The 12,759-nt window shown below is 40.5% G+C and overlaps 4 protein-coding genes across 4 annotated transcripts; all 4 read left to right on the top strand.

Annotated features, from left to right (window-relative positions):
* The first annotated feature begins 2,997 nt into the window (after nucleotides 1–2,997).
* LOC132979890 (claudin-17-like) lies at nucleotides 2,998–4,110 on the top strand. The gene has a single exon (XM_061045722.1). It carries the CDS (start codon nucleotides 3,089–3,091, stop codon nucleotides 3,776–3,778), a length of 690 nt encoding a protein of 229 aa, XP_060901705.1. The 5' UTR covers nucleotides 2,998–3,088; the 3' UTR covers nucleotides 3,779–4,110.
* Nucleotides 4,111–5,018: 908 nt separating this feature from the next.
* LOC132980703 (claudin-8-like) lies at nucleotides 5,019–6,464 on the top strand. The gene has a single exon (XM_061046981.1). It carries the CDS (start codon nucleotides 5,086–5,088, stop codon nucleotides 5,959–5,961), a length of 876 nt encoding a protein of 291 aa, XP_060902964.1. The 5' UTR covers nucleotides 5,019–5,085; the 3' UTR covers nucleotides 5,962–6,464.
* Nucleotides 6,465–7,601: 1,137 nt separating this feature from the next.
* On the top strand, nucleotides 7,602–9,721 carry cldn8.1 (claudin 8.1). The gene has a single exon (XM_061046980.1). The coding sequence runs from the start codon at nucleotides 7,735–7,737 to the stop codon at nucleotides 8,512–8,514; it is 780 nt and encodes a 259-aa protein (XP_060902963.1). The 5' UTR covers nucleotides 7,602–7,734; the 3' UTR covers nucleotides 8,515–9,721.
* A 448-nt stretch (nucleotides 9,722–10,169) lies between these two features.
* On the top strand, nucleotides 10,170–12,654 carry LOC132980701 (claudin-8-like). Its single transcript, XM_061046979.1, has one exon. It carries the CDS (start codon nucleotides 10,448–10,450, stop codon nucleotides 11,498–11,500), a length of 1,053 nt encoding a protein of 350 aa, XP_060902962.1. The 5' UTR covers nucleotides 10,170–10,447; the 3' UTR covers nucleotides 11,501–12,654.
* The last annotated feature ends 105 nt before the right edge of the window (nucleotides 12,655–12,759 follow it).

Here is a 12,759-nt window from a genome sequence, read left to right as displayed (position 1 = left end):
GTCTAAATGACGGGGAAGGAGCTAAAAAAAAGGGAAGAGAAATGTCTTGAACAAAATGTAGTTTTCACTAAAACCTTTCACTTGGAAGTGAAAGTGATGAGCTAGTAGAACAATATGTTAACTTTAAAAAAAAACTAAGAAAAATGTCAGCTAATATGGATTTTGGATATAAAAACTGATGACCAGACTGTTGGTCAGCTCTCCCGAACGTGTCATCCACAGCATGTGGAGACGTGCATCATGCAGTTACAGAGAGCATGAAAAACCTTTGTTCTTAGCCATCAACATGAGGAGAGTGGATGATGTGGCTCAGGACATATGTATGCACTCACTGCCAGACCAATGTGGACAAATGCATCGCAGGACATCACCATATATAGCCTGATTTACTGGATCTTAAACCTCCCTCAATGTGTCCTGTGGGCGTTCACACCTGTAGTTAAGGCTGTCCAGTAAAAGAAAAAACCCATGTTGACAACAGGGGATAAACAAACCCTATAGCTCTCAAAGCCTTATCTCCTTCTTATGTCTATGGGCTTTGTGGGCATCTTGGCACCCAGGCTCAATCCCATTCTCATACTTGTCAATCGTCAAACCCACCACAAAAGCTCTGGTGCTCGTTCAGATAAAAAGGGAAACGATTACTTCAGACTTCACTGGGCTGTAGATCTGCAGAACAGTATCTGCAGGAGCGCTGAATGACAAGAGTGCTGAGATGGGACAGGTTTCATTTGAAGGAAATGATTCACATCTTACCCTAGAAAATAACAAAGTTGATTCATTGGATACTGATGCATTTTGTTTTGATGCAGTTTTTTTTTTTTGTCTGTCATTAATTGTCATTCTGCTGGTTTGTCTGACAATGTTTTAGTTTTTAAATGCCAAAAAAAAAGGTTAATACCCAAAGCCTCAAATATATATACTTTGATCAAATACTAAGTAAGGCAGCAAATCCTTTCATTTAAGAAGCAAAAATTGTTTTTGCTTGAAAACTTACAGAAACAGGTAACTTATAAACGTATGATATATACTTTGGATCAATACATTGACTTACAATTTGAGCTCTGTTCAGTCAGACTTCTGAATCTTAAGTCTAAAAATAAACACTGAAATAAGTGGGAAAACAAGCCAGGCAATACAAAAGTGAAAAACATGATATTAACTCTTCTTTTATCGTCGTATTACGGCTCAGGAAAGTGCAGTCACATTTACATACAGCAGGAGGCAGACTTGCTCTTGATGCGTCCTGTAACTGTACCACTTCCCCCAACAACTATCTGAACCTCTCACATGAGTTCAGTTTCTTCAACGCCCATCATATTACCATGAAATGTAACTCAAATGTATATACAAAATTCCCACACAGGCAGGCTTAATGTGACATATGTACAAGAATACATCACAGTGCATGTCTGATGTATTTCAGTCACAAGGTGCGTATCTGTTTACTCTTAAAGCAGCTATGGATGTGACGATAGTATCACTCAGCAAACCTGTTCAACTGGCTCTCCAGTTTCTGTTCCTGTTGAATGACCTCAACTGATGTATCTTGTTCTCTCTCTTCCCTTTCTGTCTCTCTCTACTTCTCAAAAACAATGATGAACAGGGTGTAACCGTTCCCAGACCAATTCAAGTTTAAATAAAGGAGTGGCTCTTCTTAACAATCCTCAGCTGTTCTGAAACATTTCCTCCTTATCAGGAGTTTGAACATCTACTTGCAATCATTTTAGTCTTAGTTAAAGCAAGTTACAACGCCCGTATAAGTAAAGTGCCTACATACAGAAATCATTTCAAAGTGACAACAGAGAAGTCAGTAAATTGGCATTAACCCCAATTCTATTCACTTTCTCTCCAAAGTTTTCAGATTTTAAAGGAGAAATATTTTCAGTACTCTGACTTGATTCTCTTCGCTGCTAAAACAAGTTTTATCCTTTATCCTATGTCAAGTCCTTTATCCAGCATTTAAACAGCCAAATGACTTGCTATATCAAACAGTCAGGTAACTCTAGAGGTAAATAAGATACGCTATATCACAGTCACTTAACAGCATATGAAACTGGTATAATATGGAATATTGAGCTTTTTTGATTGCATACAATTATGTTTGAAAAGGATTTGAGAGACTATGACGTATTACAGTCTGGGCTTGATTATGTTCACCAAAACTGAGCGGATCACGGGGACTACAGGCCCATCGCCCCTGACTTCTGTGATGATGAAAGCCTTTACTGTATTGGTCAACATGAAGGTCTACAAGCCCACTGATTGAACCCTGTCGTTTTTTAACATATTGGACAAACAGGTCAAAAAGGTTGGACAAATGGTCTGCCTTTGGGCACTACGTAGCGCTAAAAACACTGAACACACAAGCAGTGCCTTGCCACACAAGTCTTATCATGTGAGACAATGACCCCTGTCCAGTAATCGTGTTACTCAAAACATCAACTATAGGTACATATTAGACTGTACATGAACATATCATCATCGCTTAATACAAAGAAGCGCTGTGTTGACTGTATTTGTAGATTGTAAAGAAATGTTTAAATATACATACTGCATGTAATCTGCTTTGCCTATATGAAGTTATTATTCCATCCATACCCCTTCACTACTGTATTCTGGTTTATAACTTTCAGGAGACAGATTGATTTGTGCATAGCCATAGCTATGATTATTTTTTTTGTCTATCTTTGTTCAGCTTTCTTGTTATCTTCTAAAAAAAAAAAAAAGCAAGAACATAGCGCAATGAAAATTTAATTAAATTCCTTGTATGTGAAAATGCACTAGGCCAAAAAGGATGAATCAGATCTTTTTTTTTTCTTGGAGTTTGTCATATTGACTGATGCGCAATAATGATAAACGTGCAACACACCTTTTGGGTTTTCAGGGGGAGCTAAAGATGAAAGTCTGACATGCAAAGTAGTTTTTTTTTTCAGTCGCAGTTCAAATACTGGAAAGAACCAATGTTAAGGCAACGAAAACCAGACAGATGACATTGCAGGCATGTTGACGTTTCTCAGATTTGGAACAGCCGTTGAGCACTCTTATCATAAGACAACAAACTAGAAACAAGACTCCACTGTGCGCAATGACAGCAACGCTAGAGATCTTGGCCTTGATCCTGGGCTTCATTGGCCTGTTTGGGACCATACTGGCCACTGCCCTGCCTATGTGGAGGGTCTCTGCCTTCATAGGGGCCAATCTCATTGTCATGGAGGAACTCTGGGAGGGCTTGTGGATGAACTGCTACAACCAGGAAAACTTCAGGATGCAGTGCAAGGAGTACGACTCAGTGCTAATTCTCCCAACAGAGCTGCAGGCAGCCAGGGGGCTCATGTGCGTCTCCGTAGTCCTGGTCACCCTCGCCCTGTCCATCACAGGATGTGGGTCCCGAAAGTGCAACTGTTGTGGTGATGACACAAAAAGCAAGAACATTACCCTGGCTTTAGGTGGCTGTTTGTTCCTCCTTTCTTTTTTGACTACCCTTATCCCTGTCAGCTTGGTGGGTCATACTGTCATCAGAAAATTCTACAACCCAACAACGCTGGATTCTCAGAAACGGGAGCTGGGGGACGCTCTCTTTCTCGGCTGGGCCACATCGGGTATTCTGCTGATCACCGGGATCATTGTTCTGTTCAGCTACAGCAAACGCAGATCACTGGAAGAGGAGTCCTACCCTGATGCTTATCCTGTGGCGGCGAGGGAAGAAGAGAAAGAGCAGAGTGTGTATCTGCAAAGGACACCATCCAGCTCGTATAAACATCAAGAATACGTGTGAAGAAATGTACTGTACTGCCTGAAATGTAAAAAATTCAACTTAACATGTATGAAACATTTGAAAGAGTCAAAATGTGCAAATTCTGTACGATTGTTTTTTTCCACTACATCCATAAAACGTTGTTTAATCAATGTGACTGTGTAAATGACAAATGTACCCTGTGATGTTATTGCACTGTAAATTATTTCCTCTCCAAGTAATAGAGACCAAAGTCCTTGACAGTTTTCAAAAAATACATGATGGTATTTGATGTACAAATAAAGATATTTGTACCACAATATGCTTCCGTGCTTTCATAAGAGCTTCTTCACTGCTCATTTGTTCCTTCAACGGCTGAAATATAATTGTTATGAGCTGGCAGTATATCATGGCCAAGAAGCAACGTAAATTAAAGTTTCTCAAAGGTTGGATTTTATGTTTGCATTTATGATTGAACTTTTTAATGTCTGTTTATAATATTATATATATATATATATATAAATATTGAATAAAACCTTTTAACCATGAACAGCTACAACTCCAGACATCCCCTGGTTTAGCACTTCACATTACAAAGTATTACAATACAGCAAGTTATTATGTCAGTAGACTTCACACTGCAGGGGAGAGTGTCGGTGAGCGAACAGCACAGTGTTACAAAGAAACCAATCCTACTCCAGTTTCAGTGATCAACACCTTTTCATCAGCTCAGTTTACCTATTAGACATCTGTATTCATTGTATCAGCTTCTGGTTTGAGAGAGAGAAAATTATGTTCTACAAAAAACAACTGGTTAGGGCTAGCACTACCTACATAAAAACTGCCTACACATGATTTTCTATTATTATTTCTATTAATATTTAAAATGGTAAATTGTGAGTTCAAAGTTCCAACGAGAAATGACAATGAGACCTTATGTACTATTCATGTTTACAGTCTATTTTAGCTAACCTTTTTGATTTCCAGTTGATGTTGTTTAGTTTGAAAAACAAGATTATTTTGTGATGTTTAAAATTGTGTCAAGCTGAACAACAGAAAGGATTCATTATTTAACCCACTGTGGCTTTTTATAGTCATTTTTAAAAAAAATTCTAAATCACCCAGATCTATTGTTAGAGAAGAAAGGTGTATTTGCATCAAAACAAGCAGCACTCATTGGTGTGTCACCATTTATCTCTCTGTAAGGCAGCTGAACCAGTAAGGTTGCATTGCATCCTTGGCATTTTTGTGGGTGTATAAGTTCCTTTACTTGCTCTTCTTCTTCCTCAGATTTGTCTCCTGAGCTGTGAGAGTGCTGCCAAAGCTTGTCTTTGGCTCTCTCTGAGATAATGGCTTCCTACACGGCTTACAGTGGCTACACCAAGCCACCTCAATCTTACGCCGGGTCCTACTATGATGAGAAACAGGCCAAAGCCTATGCAGATTATCAAGATTCTGTGTACGAAGAGAAAAAGAGAATAGAGAAAAAGGACCGTCAAGATGCTATCTGCTGCGAAGTTGTGGCCCTCGTCATCGGCTTCATTGGACTTATCGGGGTGGCAGCCGTGACAGGCCTGCCAATGTGGAAGGTAACAGCTTTCATCGAGGAAAATATTATTGTCATGGAGACACGTTGGGAGGGTTTGTGGATGAACTGCTACAGACAAGCCAACATCAGGATGCAGTGCAAGGTGTACGACTCCCTACTGTTTCTGCCCCCGGACCTCCAGGCTGCTAGGGGTCTGATGTGCAGCTCTGTGGCTTTGTCCTGCTTTGCCCTTATCGTTTCAGCAGTCGGAATGAAGTGTACCAAAGTGGTGGACCAACGGGCCCGCACCAAGCATATTGTTCTTGTGACTGGAGGCTGTCTGTTCCTCTTGGCCTGTATCACCACTATCATCCCCGTCTCCTGGACAGGCCATGTCATAATAAGAGATTTCTACAACCCTCTGCTGATCGATGCCCAGCGCAGGGAGCTGGGGGAGGCTCTTTACATCGGCTGGGTGACCTCAGCTCTGCTCTTTACTGCCGGGGTGATCCTGCTGTGCCGTCACGCTCCCCGCACCCAGGACCAAGACGAGAGGATTGTATACAACCCTGGGGAAAATATCTACCAACCTGGATACACATACCAGCCATACACCTACCAGCCAGCATACTCCTACCAGCCTGCCTACTCTGTACCCCCACCAGGATCTGTGGCATACACACCAAGTCAGTACTAGAGAGAAACATCAAGCACAGAGACAATGTCTGGAATTTTTGTTTTGTTCATATTAACCTGCCGTAATTTGTCAAACTCTATAAGGAAATCGGTCATCTAATACTGCCTAAGACTGTAACTGGAAAGGGCCTCATTTTTCACCTTTAGAAAGGGGGCCAAGAGTATTTCATTTTGAACTGATTGTGTTCTGCCCGTGTAAATTGTGTATGCTTTGTTTGTTATAATTTGTTTTACAGTAAAATTGACGAGACATACAGGTGTCCCATTTAAATCATCTGTAATAAATACAATGTTTAAAGATAATTTAACAGTCTTTATAGCCTCTGCTGACATGCTCTTAGAGAACAAGTATGCACTAGGCCTTTTTCAAATGAAATACCTCCAGAGGATTTGAGTTAACTGTTGATGTTTTTGTTGTAAATGTACATATGTTCTTGATTCTGGCCTACAGTTGAGGTCATTTGTGGTTTCTAAATAAAAGGATTACATTGATAAAAAAAAAAAGAGGTTTTGTTGTTTTCTTCAACCAAATTAAGAGAGGAAAGCTGAACAAGACATCAGGATCAGCTACTTGTTATGTTATTACCAAAAAAGCTTTTTCATTCAACTTGGATTCAACAGAAACTGCTCCTGTTTCATTTCCTGCCATGATGTAAAACCCTCCTGTTTTTCTCTATTATTGTTGGTTGAAATGTGCCCAAACTGGTCTAACTAGACAGCTCCTACAGGTCCGCCCACAATGCAAACTTAACAAGCGACTTCCTTTTAACCAAGCCAGCAGAACAGACAGAAACAAAGAGAGCTAGCCAAGAAATTCAATGCTGACAGTGTCACATGGGTACACGAGTATTACCCACATCATCCACACACACACACACACACACACACACACAATGCAAACAGCGTTCTACACGAGTTAGTCAATGGTCTGTTTGCTCATATTGCGTGTTAATGTTCACATTACAGTTGTATTTTTTTGTGATACTTTGTAATATAAGGAACTCAGAAGTGGTGGATGATTTTCTCTGTTCACCCACACAAATGTTTTGAATTATTCTGGCTGAGTAGACCGGAAGTAGGCGGAGCTATAGTGCAAAATGTATGATGTAATAAATACTAATCAAACAAAAAGTATGAAAACAGGTCACCAGGTCCTCCTTTCCAAACAGTTTTTTTTTCAGAATTAACAGGGTAGTGGAGCTGTCAATCAAACAGACTTGTCCACGCCCACATATTCCTGAGAAGGGGTCTAGTCATGGTCTCTATCACCAACATCTGTGTGGGTGTACAGGGGCTTCAACTTCAAATAGGACAAAGAATAACCTCACAGATTATTAATTTCTATAAACTATTAATATTTCAACATGCAGTCTTTTTATTATATACTTAAAAAAATCCCCCTGTTAATAAACAACCTATGTTTTGGAAGAAAGTAAAGCTTCCTTGTGGGGGTTGTGAAGTGGGATCAAGAATGTAAATTGAGACTTCTGAATAAACAGAGTGACAGCTTGAAGCAGCTCCTGCGGTAGGTGTACATAGAAAAAAGTAAAGCCTGGGAGATTCTGTTTCCAAGCAACAGGTTGCAATCCCCACCCCTCCCATTCGAGTGTCCTGTCCACAGGGAGGAGGCGGTACAAGTGAACATCCACCCGCTTCTATCCTCTCCACTAGGATGCAAAACCACTCGAGAGAGGGACTCTTCTGCTTCCCTATGAAGACACTGCATCTGCATATTATTGTACATACGAGCCAAGGGGAATAAGAGAAGGAAAGGATGGCCAACGCTGCACTGGAGATAGTTGGTCTGATATTGACCCTAATTGGACTGATTGGGACGGCAGCAAGCACTGGGATGCCGATGTGGCGAGTCACAGCTTTCATAGGAGAGAACATCATTGTGTTTGAGACCCGATACGAGGGTCTGTGGATGAACTGCTTTCGGCAGGCCGACATCAGGATGCAGTGTAAGGTGTATGACTCTCTCCTGGCCCTGCCCTCTGACCTACAAGCAGCAAGGGGGCTCATGTGCTGCGCACTGGCACTGGGTGGCCTCGGTCTTCTGATTAGTCTGGTGGGGCTGCAGTGCACATCGTGTATTGAAAACAACGATAAAGCGAAGCGCCTTGTTCTCATCATTGCAGGAGTAATGGTCCTATGTGCTTGCATCTGCGTCATCATCCCAGTGTCCTGGACAGGTCACGTCATCATCAGGGACTTCTACAACCCCTTGCTGATCGATGCCCAGCGCAGGGAGCTTGGGGAGGCTCTTTATATCGGCTGGGTGGCCTCTGCTTTCTTTTTTGTTGGAGGATGCATGTTTGTTTGTTGCAACCTGCAGTCTGACGATAAGGATTCAGAGAGGTATATGTACTCCAGGGCCTCTGACTACATGGCCTACCCTCCCCAGCCTCCACAGCCTTTACAGCCTCAACAGCTGGTTTTCCTTCCCCAACCACAACTTCAGCCTCAGCCAGTGCTGTCAAGACATCCCTCCAACAACTACAGCTACCCTTCCAGATACCCCTCTGTACGCAGTGCGGTGGCTTATCTCTGAAAGCTTTAACTGACTGAGGTCATTATAACCACAGGTATGGTCACTATGTGCAAGGACAATTATTTTACATATAGAAGTCATTTCAAATGGCAAAAAAATATATTTCAGGTAAGAAAAATACATTTCAAATAATACATCTGTGAAAACAACTGAATTGAATTATATACATAAATCACGCTGTAAGAGTGAAGTCACTTTAAAATGACTCTTTATATGTTTTTTAGGAGTACTTAGTGTCTTCTTAGACAGCACTAGTAAAAGCATCTTGATATAGACCTATATTATAAATATTGATAAATGATTTCAACCACTTTTATGTCTGTTATTAAACTAATTTTATACTTGCAATCTTGTTTTTGTATATTAGGTGTGTAACCTTGTATATAACACTTCATGCAACCTGTAACCAATGACAGAGGCATTTACTTACTTATAAAACACGTGAATTTGTGTTTACAGTTAACATGATATCTGTTGTTGTTTCAATATTTCAATATTTCAGTGTATTTCCATTTTATCACAAATTGCTGTGCTAGAATTGGTATTGCAAATAACATTCTCTACTACATCAAAAAGGCATAAATATGTTTGAAAAACAAACATGTGAGTGGTTCAAATATTTTCTTACAGGCACCTATCAGGCTCAAACCGGTATTAGACAAACGATCCACAAAGGGAAAACAAAGACATGTGGGTTACAGGAAGAACCCTAAGGACAGTAAATGTCTGGTGACTGGGTGTATGCTAAATAATCACACAGGTGTACATGTATGTTGGAAAAATCTAAACATTATATGTGTCTCAATGTGATTGGAATAGAATTATGAGCCTGTGGTAAAGTTTGCCATGATGCCCTGGAGCTCTCTGGAGCGGATGAAACTGATCAAATGGCTGAGCAAACATGAGATGCAGGTTTAAGACTGCTTGTTTTAGGGTGTGGAAACTTAACTCCAGAGCTTTGTGTTTGAGCCTAGAGACGTAGATGACATGACAGCATGAGCATGTGATTACATTTGCAAGCCACTTTGAATGATTTACACAGAGGGCTCTAGACCATAGACATTGTCTATTTCATTTCAGGGTTTAGTTCCATTTATGTTTGAGAAATCAACAAACATTTCTGTATCGGTTTAATAAAGTGTATTAACATTTGACAGAGTAATGACATTTCTAACTCTGTTTACATTTGAATTATACAATATCCTCATTTAATTAAAAAAAATGCAATTTTAATAACAGCTGCAGAATCTCAATTTTTTTAGCCAAGTAGTTATGAAAATACTTTGAGACAGGAATTCGTCAGTGTCAGGGAACTGCCAACAAATGTACTATTGTGTGATTAATGTTTCATAATGAAAATATTTGACGATGTAATAATATTGTTATCTATACTATGTGTTTTAATCAAAGCTATCTCCATTATGATGTACAAAATACATTTCTAGTACTTAATAAATACTTTATTTTGAGTGTGTGATCCAAGCCTTCTCTCTGTTCAAGCACCTTCAGGGTCATCTCTGCTCCCCTGTGGACAAAAGGGGTACTGCTGAAGCTTATTATACATTGTATTTTTTTATGCTTTTGGATTGTTATTAAACTTAATTATTGAAATAAAAACATTGAAAATGATATCATCTTTGTGAAGTTGTGATCTCTCTCTATTATCTCTCTCTTGTTGGTGTTTACTGCTGGTGAAAGTGATGGCACTGATATTCCACTTTAGCCAGGGGAACCATAAACACAAAACAAGCAGGTCCTCCTCACCCCTATCGCTCTGGGCCAACCAGGCAAACGCAAAGCCTCCTTCCCATAACAAGAGTCGGGTGAGAGGATCATTGCTGCCTTGGACACGTCTCGGACCAACGCGTGACATTTCGCAGTCAAAGGGAGCCCTAATATTTTTCATTACACTATCATCTTCATACGCTTGAAAATGGTTCAGGGTGTTTCAGAAATTGCTGCAATGTGTGTGGGCCTGATTGGGCTGATCGGGGCGGCGGCGACTACAGGAATGCCCATGTGGAAGGTGACTGCTTTCATTGGAGAGAACATCATCGTGATGGAAACCCGCTGGGAGGGCTTGTGGATGAACTGTTACAGACAGGCCAACATAAGGATGCAGTGTAAGGTGTACGACTCCCTGCTGTTCCTGCCCCCGGACTTACAGGCAGCCAGGGGTCTCATGTGCTGTTCCCTGGCCTTGTCTGGACTGGGGCTGCTTGTTGCTCTGGCAGGAATGAGATGTATTTCCTGTTTTCAGGGTAATGACTGGGCTAAGACCATATTCCTGTTTATCGCAGGTGGTATGCAGTTGATGGCTTGTGTCTGTGTTTTTATCCCTGTGTCGTGGACAGGCCATACCATCATCAGGGATTTTTACAATCCTTTGCTAATTGACGCCCAGAGGAGGGAGCTAGGGGAGGCTCTCTACATCGGATGGGTGACTGGTGCTTTCCTTTTTGCCTCAGCCATGTTGTTTCTCTGTCGCCACATGCCCTCAGAGAAAGGCTCATATGATGTGTATCACCCAGCACCCAGCAAACCAACTCTCATGAGGTATCACCCCATCTCAAATGTCTCCAGCCTCCGATCTACTGCATACCGGCCTCATCTGCCATACAACGGCTTTGTTGGAGAACAATTTACAATGCCACTGCAAAACCTCCCTCAAGTCATGACAAACGGAACATCAATCAACCCTCCTGTTGTCTTTAACCCCGGTCTGCCTGAAAATGCATCATTGTTATATCAAGGTAGCGTGGTTCCACTTTCCTCCCTGCAGAGTTCCAGCCATGTTGGAAGCCAGTATACTCCAGGAAACTCCTTATACATAAGCCAAAACACAACTCCGTATTCACTTAATCCTGCATCCTCCTACCAGTCCAGTTTTCACCCGGTTCCACACACGCCTGTTTTCATTGGATACACAGGATCACGAGTTCAGCCAGACTCTCACAGTCGAAGCAGGGCTGGTGTGTACATATAAAGAAAAACCCAAGTGGGTTTTTGCAGCTGCCGAAGCTTTACTGATTAAAAACATCATAAGAAAGATAAAGAATAACATGTTTTCTCAAGTTATATTCGGATAATCCTTTAACCAGGACTAAAAATGTTAGAACTTTTTTATATGTAAATACAGCTTTTGTAATATCTTTCATATTAACTCAGGTTGAATATCACTGCTGTTGTTGTTTTTTTTAATTAAAGGGGTCATTATACAGTTTTCCAGTTGCCTTGATGTGGGCTTACTTTACTAATTAAGAGAGATCTAAAACACAAATACTTTATTTAGAACATCATAGCATTATGTTTTCTTTGTAATCATCTGTTCATTATTTTTTACATTTTGTTGTGGCTATTTTTGTTGCCGTCTCTATGTCTTTTCTTTGCATGCACTAAAGAAGGAGCCATGTACTGCTAAAGTATGCAATCAAATACAAAAATACTTCTGTGCATCTGTGTTTGTTCGTATAAGAAACTATTCTGAAAAGTTGAGCGATAAGTAGTATGCAGTTTCAGCTTGTTGAAAGGAACTCTTTCATGATGTCTGTGATGGATGTGCTTACCTGTATGTCTGTGGTGATGATAGGCTATCTGAGTTGCTGCTTAGGAATATAAAAGTAAAGTAAGTTGCCTTGAATGAAATAAAAGGTTTAATAGAAAATCTTGAAATGACTTCTAAAGAGCATGTGGTAGTGGTGAAAGTTTTGCCTTCTGATTGGGATCACCTGGATGGACCTTGATAGTGACATCCTATATGGAACTGGGTTTCATGTGAAGTGATTTCTGCTAAAAAGAAAACACAACAACAACAACAACAACAACCTTGCTTTAAACATGTTGGCCTGGCCCAGTCTTTGTGTCATTTTTTCACCACTAGGTGATGCCAAAGGACACGATGAGTGTCTTTAAGCGTGGACTGACACTGCAATCTTTCCTTCTCAGACTGCAGGTGGCAGAAGAATAACTCTCTCAATCACTCACTTCATCTCAATCCGAAACCAAATTAGATTATGAAACAAACTGAAAACATGAAAATCTGGTTTAAGTACAAGCTATTATAAGCATGGTGTTGTTAATGCATTTGATCCCGTTCTGAAGTTTTTTATTTGGACAGTCACCACAATGTAACCTGTAGAATAAAACCCCCATAGAGTTCATTCAATTATTGTTTTATTGTCACTATCTGCATACAACTTTCCTCAAATCTGGGGAAATAAACAATTGTGAGATTACACTTATCCT

Source organism: Labrus mixtus, chromosome 9 (genome assembly GCF_963584025.1).
Source record: "Labrus mixtus chromosome 9, fLabMix1.1, whole genome shotgun sequence".
NCBI lineage: Eukaryota > Metazoa > Chordata > Actinopteri > Labriformes > Labridae > Labrus > Labrus mixtus.
This window is presented reverse-complemented; position numbering and strand designations above follow the sequence as displayed.